This window comes from Nothobranchius furzeri, chromosome 2 (assembly GCF_043380555.1).
Source record: "Nothobranchius furzeri strain GRZ-AD chromosome 2, NfurGRZ-RIMD1, whole genome shotgun sequence".
Taxonomy (NCBI): Eukaryota; Metazoa; Chordata; class Actinopteri; order Cyprinodontiformes; family Nothobranchiidae; genus Nothobranchius; species Nothobranchius furzeri.
In genome coordinates, this window is record NC_091742.1 from 54,467,872 (window position 1) to 54,480,691 (window position 12,820).

General features: G+C 47.2%; 1 protein-coding gene across 1 annotated transcript in view; it reads left to right on the top strand.

Moving 5' to 3' along the window:
• The window catches only part of dvl2 (dishevelled segment polarity protein 2), a 76,358-nt gene that overhangs the window by 60,970 nt on the left and 2,568 nt on the right, over window positions 1-12,820 (top strand). The window contains exons 4-14 of the mRNA XM_054747776.2: window positions 4,493-4,602; window positions 4,802-4,931; window positions 5,246-5,336; window positions 5,410-5,479; window positions 6,785-6,924; window positions 7,021-7,097; window positions 7,176-7,243; window positions 7,327-7,461; window positions 11,349-11,480; window positions 11,912-12,088; window positions 12,238-12,462. Of these exons, the coding sequence (XP_054603751.2) occupies window positions 4,493-4,602; window positions 4,802-4,931; window positions 5,246-5,336; window positions 5,410-5,479; window positions 6,785-6,924; window positions 7,021-7,097; window positions 7,176-7,243; window positions 7,327-7,461; window positions 11,349-11,480; window positions 11,912-12,088; window positions 12,238-12,462 (1,355 nt within the window). The remainder of the gene's footprint in view (window positions 1-4,492; window positions 4,603-4,801; window positions 4,932-5,245; window positions 5,337-5,409; window positions 5,480-6,784; window positions 6,925-7,020; window positions 7,098-7,175; window positions 7,244-7,326; window positions 7,462-11,348; window positions 11,481-11,911; window positions 12,089-12,237; window positions 12,463-12,820) is intronic.

The following is a 12,820-nucleotide window of genomic DNA, read 5'->3' on the forward strand; positions in this document are numbered from 1 at the left end:
GTATTGAACTCCCTTGAATGAGAAGCGCAGGAACTTCCAGTGCCTGGGAATTACCGGGATGTGGAAGTATGCGTCTTTCAGGTCTATTGACGTGAACCAGTCTCCGGAACGCACGTATTCCAGGACTTTCCTTATTGTCAACATGCGGAAATGCATCACTGCTATGGAGCAGTTGAACAGGGAAAGATCTAGATTCGGTCTCATTCCTCCCGACTTCTTTGGTACTACGAAGTAGCGGGAGTAGAAACCCGAGAGCTCTTGTCCGCGAGGGACTCGGGAAATAGCGTCCTTGGACAGCAGTTCCCGCAGCTCCAGCTCCAGGGTCTGAGACTGAACTCGTGATGTGAACGTCGTCTCCACGATCCCGTTGAAGGGAGGAGGAGCGGCCTAAAAATGGAGTGCGTGACCGTAATGAATGGTCTCCGATATCCATTTGCTCATGGCACAAAGGCGGCGCCATTCGCGCGCGCGTTCCGACAGCGGACGCGTGTTCGCGGTCACGTGTGTAATGTCTGAAGACTGAGTATGCGCCCTTACCGCCGTCGCTCGCCCCAGAAGACTGGGGGCGACCCATGGAGGGCTGTGCTCGAAAGGGCGAGTGTGAACCAGCTGGAAGAGGCTGATCCTCACCGCGGGGTGTGGAGACCAAAGCAGCAGGGCGTGTGGGACCCGGGACCATACACGGGGATGGCAAAGTGCCCGCGGACGGAGCCGCGTACTGTGCCGCCGCGCGTGACCGCGGCCGCGTCATGACGTCCCGTCCCACCCAGCGTTGTGGGGAAAACGGGACGGGCTGGGCCTGGCCGGAGGCCGGGGCCGGTGCGCGAATGGAGCGCACCTTTACAGCCGGTAGTGAGACATGACTGACTGCGGGAATACCTATATGTGCCGCAGTGCTTGATGTGGGGAACGTGTGTGAAGAGCCAGCAGAGGACTCTGCAGAGGACTGTAGGATTGAGCTCTTTAAGTGACGTTTTTTGGGTTTTATTTCAAAACCAACATCAACAGCAGCATCAACAGCATTACACTCATTAACACACACATTCCCCCCAAGGAGTCATTTCCGTGGCTGCTTCCGGCGAGGCTCCTGTGCCTGCGACTGCCACGACGGCGTCTGCTGGCTCCGTCGAACCCATTGGCCGCCAATTCGCTGGTCTCTGAGGTGGAGCCGAAGCGGGGGGCCGGCTCCGTGGAGCGGGCGGCGCAGCTGGGCGCCTGAAGTTCCCACGCCGTTCGTCCCATCCTCTGGCGAATCGGCCGGAGTCCGAGGCTGACCAAGGGTGGACCAAGTCTTGCACCGTAGCTGATAGTTCAGCTGTCTTCTGAGCCCTCTCGATGACGCCCCTAAGATGGAGACCGAACAAAACGTCAGAGGTGATGGGGCCTTCCAGCATCTCTCTGTGCAGGTGATCAGGAATGGAGGGCAGGGCCTTGAGCCACAGGGCCCGCTGGATGAGGGTCTGCCAGGCAGCAATGCGAGCAGAACCGGTGAGCACAGCAGCGCATAGATTGAGGATAGCATCAGTAGTTTTAATGATGGCGGTCTTCGACTCGTCGGGAGCGTCCAGCTCCTCCATCATCTTCGAAACGCCGAAGGCGAGAAGGGCGATGTTATTCCCTGCAGCGCCGGTCTGAAAGGCACACTGGTGTGCGCGGTCGGTGAACCGTGTCAGCAGCTGGTCATGTTTCGAAGCGGGAACTGCTCGCGGGCCAGTGAGGTGGTTCTTGGCGCCAAACAGCGAGGCCAGGTCCGGCTCGAGTGGAGGAATGGACGGCCAGCCCTGGTCGGAGAAGCCCTCGACCTTGGTGATGGGTGCGTAGGTGGAAACTGGCGCCTTGAGCTTTGCAGGCTCGGTGAAGGCGGCGTACCAGCAGCCCATAGCAGCGGGGAAGCGCGGCCAGATAGGGTCTGGACAGCGCGTCTGAGTTGTCCCGAAAATTCCCGCCAAGTCATCAGCTTCAGGCGGGGGCAGTTCTGGAGCGGCTAGCCCCTTGCAGACCGCAGCCGCGGAGATGATGGCAGGCAGCTCCTGGAGCAGTGCTCTTACTGCTGGTAGGAAGGAGCGAGAAGCCGCTGGGGCAGGAAGACCCTCTGAGCCAGGCTCGTCGACCTCTGTGTTGTCTAGGAGGGAGGAATGGCTAAGGCGGCTAGCCTCATCGTAGTCCTCGCTGTCGGTGACGTCATCCAGCCGGTTGAAGCCAGCCGGCTCCTGACCGGCGTTGAAGAAGTCCAAAGCCTTGTCCAGCGAATACTCCTCAGCCACCGGGAATTCCTCGGCGGCGGCGGGAGTGAAGCACTCGACCCGGCGGATCTTCTCAGCCACAGGCAGAGCGGCACAAAACGGGCACGAGGCCTGGGGGGTCAAGGCCAGGCCAGCGTGATGAGCCCCGAGACAGACCTTGCATTTGGCGTGCAGGTCGCCGCTGGAAATGGAGCCCGTCTGGCAGGCCGGGCAGGTTATGGCGTCGCTGGACATGCTGGTGAGTCGTAATCTTCTTGATAATTGCTCTTTAGAGAAGCTCTCAGGCTTGGCATGAAGAGAAAAGGGAGGCGAACAGTGGAGTCGATCTAAACAGCTCTTCCTGTCCGATGGATGAAGCGTCCCTTTTAGCCCAGAAGATGCTAATCAGCCCAAATGTCCGCAGCTGCGGAGAAATCAGGTTTCAGTGGTCCACCCGGAAGTTGTAGGTCCATTGCGTAACAACCCAAGCGGATCCAACAGGAAGGGAAAAGGGCTCCAGATATCCATCCGGGTCTACGGAGGATGAACGGTGTTGTCCGGTGGAGTGGGCGAGCTAAAACGACACAAACGAGTCTCCCCACACAAAATACGAACCCCTAGGGTACGTAACAACAGGATTCTCACATGTGCTTTAACTTCTGCAATTACCCGGGCTTTTAATAAGGATTTAGAAATTATAACTGAAATTAGTTAAAATTTATAGATGATGATAAACATTGTGAGACAAAGAAGTGAGATTATAGTTTTTAGAACACACATACCATTTGTGTAAATCGTCACCACCTTATAAAATATAAAAAAAAAATTTTTATTGCTTGAGTTTGAAAGTTGCAAGGACCCTGTTTCAAGCCCAAGGAAGCTCACCCCATTGCGCCCTTTTTTCCAGCACATCTACCAAAATAAACCCTGAATTATATTTTTATGTGATGCTAGTTTTATTCTGAAACAATCTCAGGGTGGAAACCAAAACCATCCATCTAAAGTATCAGTGGACTCAGTGGTCTCCTTTTAAAAGCTGCTGAAAACTCACCTGTTCAGACTGGCTTTTGCTTGACCTTCTGTTGATTTTTCCTCACAACCTTCTCTTCATTCTGCACTTTCTTCCAGTTCTGCCTTTCTCTGGATCCATTCATTACCTCTTTCTTATTCCTTGTTTTTTCTTCCTTCACAGTTTTTAACCTAACTTTTCCCTTTTCCCCATTTTTGTTGCAATATTCCTTCTTCTTTTTCTTGTTCTTCTTGTTCTTGTTCCTCTTCTTGTTCTTGTTCTTCTTGTTTTAGTTGTTGTTGTTCTTCTTCTTGTTCTTGTTCTTGTTCCTCTTCTTGTTCTTGTTCTTCCTGTTCTTGTTCTTCTTGTTCTTGTTGTTCTTGTTCTTCCTGTTCTTGTTCCTCTTGTTCTTGTTGTTCTTCTTGTTCTTGTTCTTCCTGTTCTTGTTCTTGTTCTTCTTCTTGTTCTTGTTCCTCTTGTTCTTCTTGTCCTTCCTGTTCTGTTCTTCTTCTTGTTCTTGTTGTTGTTCTTCTTGTTCTTGTTCCTCTTGTTCTTGTTCTTGTTCCTCTTGTTCTTGTTCTTGTTGTTCTTCTTGTTCTTGTTCCTCTTGTTGTTGTTGTTGTTCTTCTTCTTCTTCTTCTTCTTGTTCTTGTTCCTCTTCTTGTTCTTGTCTTCCTGTTCTTTTTCTTGTTGTTCTTCTTCTTGTTCTTGTTGTTCTTGTCTTCTTGTTCTTGTTCCTCTTCTTGTTCTTCCTGTTCTTGTTCTTGTTCTTCTTCTTGTTCTTGTTGTTGTTGTTCTTCTTCTTCTTCTTGTTCTTCTTGTTGTTGTTCTTCTTCTTCTGCTGCTGCTGCTGCTCCTTCCCCCATGGAAAATCTTAAGTTTTGGGGGATTTGTACGAAATGGGGGCTATTTTAAATAACTTTTTTAAACAAACAGCAAGTAGCGCAAAGTGTCTCATATTCCTGAGCTGTTTTCTTTTGGCAGATCCCCTTAGGAGATCAAATCACCGACGCTTTAGTCTCAGACCGTTTCTGGATTCACTGTAATGCGATGAGATGCTATCAGGTGGTCGAATCTTAAGTGAAAACCTTCATTGAAGTGACGAGTAACTGGAGCGTTGCCTGTAACAAAACGCTCTGAAGTCTCACCACACAGATCTGTGTGTTTTTGAGCAGAGCCAACATGGAGGATTTAACATATATAAATGTATTCACCGGTGTCTTTTATAACAGTTGGGCTGTAATTATGTTGTTGTTTCCAGTCCCAATGCTGCGGGCAGTGTGGAGACGTTGGACGACCCGACTGAAACGGAGTCTGTAGTTTCCTTCAGAAGGGAGAGACCACGGCACCGAGAGAACGTAGATCAGCACGGTGAGAAACGGCACATCTCGTGAAAACAATCCTTTATTATCAAGATGTGGCACACTCCAATCTCCCAAACACTGGCTGATAGAATCAGGAGCGTCCACGAGAGGAATGTTCTCCGGGATGTAGGAGAAACAAACGCCAACACAAAGCCTGTTGTTGATTGTTTTCTTTTTATTTCCTGGGGATTCTGCCATGTTTTAAGGGCCCCATGTGAACGGCCAGAGTCGGCTGGAGCGCCACCTGGCAGGGTACGAGAGCTCCAGCACGGTGATGAGCAGCGAGCTGGAAACCACCAGTTTCTGTGACTCTGAAGATGACGACACCATGAGCAGGTGAATTAAACAGTTCAAGTAGAAAAGAGAGATTTGTTGGTTTATTTTCTGTGTATAAAACCAGTCTTGGGCAGTTTTTACTCTTAATTGTATTTATTCCTTTAGAGTTGAACATCTTTCTTTTCCCAGGAAATAACCATAATTTAAAACTTTTTCTATTCAGCAGAAATAATTTATTTAAATGAAGTGATTAATTATCTTTTTAAACAGAAAAATATTAATAAAACATTTGATAAAAATAAAGATTTACGAAGCCTCCTGGGGAGTTTTGACCTTTCGGCAGCATCATTTGTTTGTTTTTTACCGTTGTGTAGGTTCAGCAGCGCAACGGAGCAGAGCACTGCATCGAGGCTTCTTAAAAGGCACCGTCGACGGAGGAAACAGCGCCCCCCACGTCTAGAGAGGGTACGGAAAATCACCTCTAATCATTTCTTTACTCTGATTTAAGTAAGTAACGTGATGTTTTCTTTAATCCCAGGCCTCATCCTTCAGCAGTGTGACGGATTCCACCATGTCCCTGAACATCATCACCGTCACACTCAACATGGGTCTGTACACACCTGGCTTATTACCATTATTAAGAGTAAATCTGTGTGAGGGGCACTAATCAGTACTATTGCCATGATCAACTGGTGGTTCCCGGGCCAAAACTAGCCCCGCATACTTGCTCTGGTTAGCGTCTGATGTGTAACAATGGCTTTCCACTGGATGCACAAGCATTGCATAACATCTGCAGAGTCTTGTAGCATATGCTACAGTAGTACTATACTGTACTATACTATAGTTGATAGTTTTGTTTCCAGTGGGGCAGACCATCAAGACGAACCCCTCCTTTCCACCAGGTGCAAAGGAGGCATGTAATGTAATAAAGTCGTTTTACCCGTGAGCTCACTCCCAACCGGGAGCATTTCAGATGCGTAACAGGAGTGCAGCAGGTCCCGCAAGGTCACAAGTTCACGAGAGAATTCCGACACCACGTGTGATTTTGGAAGTTCGCACGATAACAAGCAAGGAGTAAGATGGCTGCATGTGTCCAAAAAGGTTCTGTTAACCTTGGTTACGGAGGTTTCACAGGAAATGGTGTACGTTTTTTTCTAGTAAAGTGACGGGAAAACTGCACGTTAATTTGACTTTGAAAGTTTTGGGGTGTTTTACACTGCTTTTGCGTCTGACTTCCTGTCTGGTCCAATCTTAACTGCAGAGTTTGATGTGTGTTAGAAGTATAGTGCGTAAAGGAAAAGGCTCGAAACGTAATTAAAGCGTTCCTTCGCTTCTGGAACGCATCCAAAACGTTACACCTTGCAGCCGGTGGAAAGGAACCCGTCCTCTTTTACGGCAGCTAATTGTAGCTATTATAGTAAACGGGTTTCGTTCCACCGGCAGGCGTTTCATGATGTTTTTGTGTTCGGTGGAAAGTGGGCGTACTCTTCCGGGAAGCATTTCAAATATTAAGATACAGGAATTAGCTGTAGCCGAGTTCGGTAGAGGTTTAGGATGGTGGTCAGGAAATCGCAGAGCATGCTAATGGCACATAAACGGGCCAGACTCGGATGCTAAGAGCAATAATGAAAAAGATGAAAACAAAAAGAGATATGAAAGTTTTTCCTGGATTTTATCTAATTAATTTGGGTCAATAAGCGTTAAGGTGAAGGACATTAATATAGGAAAAGTAGTAATATTATTATTAAGGTAACAATGTTACTACTTTTTCTTTGCAGCATTCGTGTGGCCTCAAATCTCTTTTAGCTAGCAGTTGCTAAGCTAAGTTAATGGGTTCAAACCAGTAGTTAACAATATTAGCATAGTTGGATTGATCATTCTGAGCTTTGTTCTTCGATTCCTCAACGTCACAGAGAAGTACAACTTCCTGGGCATCAGCATCGTGGGTCAGAGCAACGAGCGAGGTGATGGGGGGATCTACATCGGCTCCATCATGAAGGGAGGAGCGGTGGCTGCAGATGGTCGAATCGAACCTGGTGACATGCTGCTGCAGGTGAGGAGGAGCGACGTCCTAGCACCACAACAGCTGCTCCCGTCTTTGCTGTGGGATTCATGTTTGACTAAGTACTTAAAACATTTTCCTGCGAAGGTGAACGACATCAACTTTGAGAACATGAGCAACGACGACGCGGTGCGAGTTCTCAGAGAGATCGTACACAAACCAGGGTGAGCCGCCGTTCGGTTTAGCGGTCAGAAACGTGGCTCTGTTCCTCCTGAGTTGATCAGAGATGACTTGTTTTACAGACCGATCATCCTGACAGTGGCGAAGTGTTGGGATCCAGCTCCTCAGGGATACTTCACTCTGCCTCGCAGTAAGGACCACCTCTTCCATCCTAGCGGCGTCCATCAGAGTACGTTCTCTGCAAACTTAACGTCTTGTTTTCTGTCCATGTAGACGAACCAATTCGACCAATTGACCCCGCGGCGTGGGTCAGTCACTCTGTAGCCATGACGGGAGCGTACCCCCCCTACCCTGGCAGCTCCTCGCTCAGCACCATCACCTCCTCCTCCTCTGTCACCGAAACTCAGCGTGAGTCTTTTCCTAAACTCTGATTTTTACAAAACTGGATTCTCTGATATTTAAACCCTGTTGTCATTCCTGAGCAGCCTGTGTTTGTAGAAATCATTTATTCTCTAAAGCAGGGGTGTCAAACTCAAACTCACACTGGGCCTGACATGAAACTCTGGGACGGAGTCGCGGGCCGAACTTAATATTTTTGAAAAAGTGACGGCAAATTTGCACTTTTTCTTTATCAGCATAAATGCAATTCTGAATCTTTTAATTAGGAAACAAACATATTTCTGCATTAACACTGAATGTGGAATAACCAAATTACACACGAGCAAGTCAGTTTTAAATAGAAGGCATCAGTGGTATTCATTACTTGTGGTATATTCAGCATTTTTATAATCTATTCAGGATTTATGTTTTCTTGTTTCTTCATTTTTCTTATTTTTTATTCTCCTTTTTTTCTCCTGTAATAAGTGTCATCGCTGCTGTGACGTCTAGCTTTCCCCACTGAGGAACAATAAAGGGAGTTTCTATTCTATTCATCTATCTGCAGCCTTTCCACTTCCTGTTTACTGTAGGTTAAATCTTTTCTCACGGGCCAACAACAAAATAAAAATATCATTTTATCTTAAATGAAAATGCAACATCTCACCTGTTAACTTTCATGTTTTGGAGCAGAAAAAGAGCATAAAACCAGCATATTTAAAGCTCAGTTTGCTCCACTGGTTTACTGTGATGCTCACCTGTTCCAGCCAGATACCTGCATCATGGGGTTGATCTGAGCTAAGGAGGAGACTCCTGTTGTTTTGTTCATCTCCATCATAATAACGACAACATTAGATGACAACAGGTGCTCACATAGGTTTGTGCTGATGAACATGTCTGAGCAGCTTGACCACGTTGTTGTGTGTCGTGGAGGAAACACAACCACAGAGTCGTGCTGGTTTGAGCGTGTCGCTGCTCGCTGGAGTTATATCAGCTCTGTCTGGATGTTAGTTGGAAAACTTTCTCTTTCAGTCGTGAACACATTACTGAGCGGCTAGAATCTCCGTTTCTGGGCTTCAACGTCAGAAAATAGCTGAGTGAACTCGGCGCTGAGTGAGAGGAGTGTTTAGTTTGTCTGAGACAGCGGAGCTGCAGACACCGGCAGCAGGCGCTGGAAAAAACACAAAGGAGGGGGCGCTTCGGCGCCGTTCTAATGGCGCAAATCATCATGGGAGTTGTAGTCTTTGCTGTAAAATTGGCCAGCGGGTCAGTTTTAATATATTTTTTATATTTATCTCGCGGGCCACATAAAAATGCTCGGCCTTGTGTCTGACACATGTGCTCTACAGGACTGATAAGCTAACAGCTAGTTTAAACAGAGCCCAGATCAAAGTATATTAATTCAGTTATTTTTTAAGGAGCATTATCCAAACGTGTTCATCAAATCTGACCCTTTGGTTAAAATAGAAGTGCTACTTTTTCTATTGTTCATACCTGCAAACTTGGAAGGTGTGAAAAAGGGGACAGTTATAATTAACCCCACAACGAGCCTCGGGGAAACACCTGTAGGCCTAAAGGCTGGAAGGAGACAAACCTAAAGTCCTTTACAGAAAATCGTGTTATTTAACTTTAAAGGTCTGTTTGACTGAAAAAAACACTTTTTAATGTTTTTCTGATTATATTCGGTCACTCGATGATAGTCTCCTACAGCATCTGATAGAAAATAGAGGGTGAAACTCTAGGATTAGAAAATCCTGACAGATCTACGTCACACTGTCATTTAACATTCACGGACTCGCCCATCTTGACCCCCGACGAGGAAGGCTGTTGTTGTTTTAGCGTCCAGGAAACAGAGAATGCCTCAACTAGTAGAAGCTAACCATTAGCATTAGCAACCACAGCAGAAGCTCCTCCTGACTTATGTTATAAAACATCCACATTGCGAGTCAGTGGTAGAGTCACGTTGCTGTTATCTAATCCGAGATGAGATGTTGAAGTATCAGGAAACAAGACTCCAAAACCTGCCGTTTGAAGCTCAGCTGTGATGTGGGTCACTTTGAGGTCTGAGAAATGGTGCACTGGTATTTTTTTCCCCCTGAGAACAACTTGCAAGGCATTCATTCCTACTAGAGACCACTGCAAATGTATCGATTTAACAAGTGAACGACTCCTTTAAGCTCCAACCGCTGAGAAATGTTGAAACAACAGTGGTCATACACGTCGTGAGCGGTGGTCCCACAGTGTGTAAGCAGTTCTTGGCTTGGCATGCCGTCTCTGTGACTGTGATTGGTCAAATGATGAGGCGTGTATACACTAGGGGTTGTATCAACTGGTCGACTTCTCTGCTCTGTAGTGACTTTTTATGCCTGTCCTAGACTAGTCGCTTCCACGTGATAATAGGGGTTGCATGACTTAATTTTTTTTAATGTCGACAATCAAGTAATGAAAATCGAGTCGACTTCGACTAGTCGTTGATGACGTCATACACCTGAAGCGGGGGGGGGGGGTCGGTAGGTTCGCTGGAGTTTTTGACAATTAAAATTGCGCCCACATTTTCTAAGTTAAACACATCTCTTATAACAATAGTTGTTTCTGCATCCTACTTCAGCCCTCTCCCCCCTCCCCCTACGTCACGCTGTGCCACAGCGTCTGTATCTGACACCGGCGGTAAAACGGACATTTAACCAAATTATGATGTTTACCCTCTTGCAATTTAACCTTCCCCTCACCCCCATCCTAACCTTAACCAGCTTGCGCGTGCAAAGCTCTGATTGTTGACACGCTCCAGACATCTGCGTCCTGAGGACGGCCACAGTAACATTATCAAATCAGGTGTCGCCACCTCAAAAACTAATTTAACATGCGATCGTTCATGCCGGCTCATTTCCTTTTATGTTTTCTGTCTTTTATTCTTTTATTTGTGCCTGATGCGTTTCGCTGCTGTGGATCGGGGCGCACCACTTGTTTTGTCCTCGGTGACGCACCTAACTGATACGGCCGGCGAGCACTCCGCTGTTTTAGCGGTCGGTAGATCTTTTAGAACTGCAGTTCAAAGGTAACTCATGAGGTGAATATATATGAACCCAGGTAGCAGTTTCTCTTTAGGATTGAGAGGAGATGCAGGAAGATAATAAACAGACAGGACAGAAAAATAGTCAAATAAAAACAAGTTAGTTTTTGTACCTGCTGGTTGCAACAAACAGACACCACTGAAGGTAATCAGAAGTGAGGAACAGAAAATGAAATAATTATTTTAATGTTTAAAGCAGCAGGAACTCCGAGAGGCTGCAGGCGCATCAGTGAGTTTGCGGCCGCTGCGCAGGGGGAGGGGGGGAGAGGGCTAAAGCAGGGGGAGGGGGGAGAGGGCTGATGCAGGGGGAGGGGGGAGGGGGCTGATGCAGGATGCAGAAACTACCATTGTTGGAAGAGATGTGTTTAACTTAGAAAATGCGGGCGCAATTCTAATTGTCAAAACCTCCAGCGAACCAACCCGCTTCAGGTGTATGACGTCATCAACGACTAGTCAAATTCGACTCGATTTTCATTACTTGACTGTCGACTTTAAACAAAATGAAGTCATGCAGCCCCTAGTGTACAATCCAAGTGAACACCATGTTTGGCTTCAAAGACTGATTTTCGCTGGAAAGCAGACAGTTTGCAGGTATGATTGTTAGCTCATTACTCTTGAGCAGAGGCCATTCAGGAAGCTATCTACAGTGGCTTTGTTACAGAAACACATTTCAGAAAGGCAAAAAGGAGCTTAGGCTTTGTCTCTTAACATAATCCACTCAGGAATCACCTCTGCTCACGTGCTTTTCACCCTGATGAGATTTAATCTGACTCATTTCATTTAGCCTTACACCCTAACCCTTACTCTGGAGTTGGAGTCCTGAATGCTCACGTGTTTTTCTTTCTGGCAGGTTTCGATGACTTTAACTTATCTCTACACTCCGACATGGCGTCAGTGGCCAAAGCCATGGCTTCACCAGAGTCTGGTCTGGAGGTCCGTGACCGCATGTGGCTGAAAATCACCATCCCCAACGCTTTTCTGGGTGAGACCAGATCTCGACGGTTCCCTGAACTCTCTGTAGCCCCCGGGGCGTTCCTGGGCCATGTTCTGTTCGGAGAATCAAAACCGTGTGACTGGTGGGAGGGGAAATCCCATCGTGAAGGCTTGTTTTTGAATGAGAACACGTGTCAAATTGGAGTCACCTGCAACAGATTCAGAAACAGGATTACATAAGTCGCATGTTTGTGCTCTTTAATTATTCAGCATGGTTTTTTAAATCTGATAGTTTCTCTTTTAAATGAAGTTCTTATAACTCTTTACAAACAATCTCTGCTGATGAAAAAGGTTTGGGATTTGTTTTATATTTAATCTGTTTTCACTCAGATTGCTCATTTTGGCTCACAGCTGGATATTCTGTTTGTCGCCAGTGCTGGAACTAAATCCCGACTCCTCTTCCCTCTTTGCATCTACCAGGCTCAGATGTGGTGGAGTGGCTGTTTCACCACATCGAGGGGTTCCAGGACCGCCGAGAGGCCAGGAAGTACGCCAGTAACCTTCTGAAGGCTGGCTTCATTCGACACACGGTCAACAAGATCACCTTCTCGGAGCAGTGCTACTACGTGTTCGGAGATCTGAGCGACTGTGAGAACTGTGAGTCAGCAGAACCCCGTTTAAGAACACACTAGTGCCACCTAGTAAACATATGGCTGGACTCCAGATCCATAATAAATGTCTGAAATAACGATTTTTGGGTGTAAATTTAAGATTACAGCCTTTTTTGTTCTGTACTCATCTCCCAGACATGGCCAATCTATCCCTGAATGACAACGACGGTTCCAGCGGGGCTTCGGACCAGGACACATTGGCTCCCCTGCCGCTTCCCGGCGCCTCCCCCTGGCCCATGATGCACACCTTCCCCTATCAGCCCTACCCCACCCATCCGTACTCCACCCAGCCTCCTCCGTACCACGAGCTCACCAGCTACAGCTACGCCCCCGGCAGCACAGGAAGCCAGCACAGCGAAGGTCAGACACATCGCTACGTTACTAAACATAAAGGTCTGATTGTAGTGTTTGTCCTGGTCTCGGTCTCTGGCTCCTTACTTTTTGCTTGCTCGTCCCTTTTTCGGGCGTTTAGCCTCATGTGGTTGCAGTATAAACATAAACTGTCATCAGGAAGTCATGTTTTTTTCTTTTTCATAACAACCTCTACCCGGTGTGAACTAGCCAAACGCCGCCCCCTTTGTTCTGGCGTTTTCCTTCATGTGTTCTTTGAGAACGATCCAGCAGCAGATCATCTCCCCACTGTGACACTCGTTATTCACACATTCTGCTGAATGTCTCAGGTGTCTTCATCGTTTCTCTTTGTGTGTTCTGCTCCTAG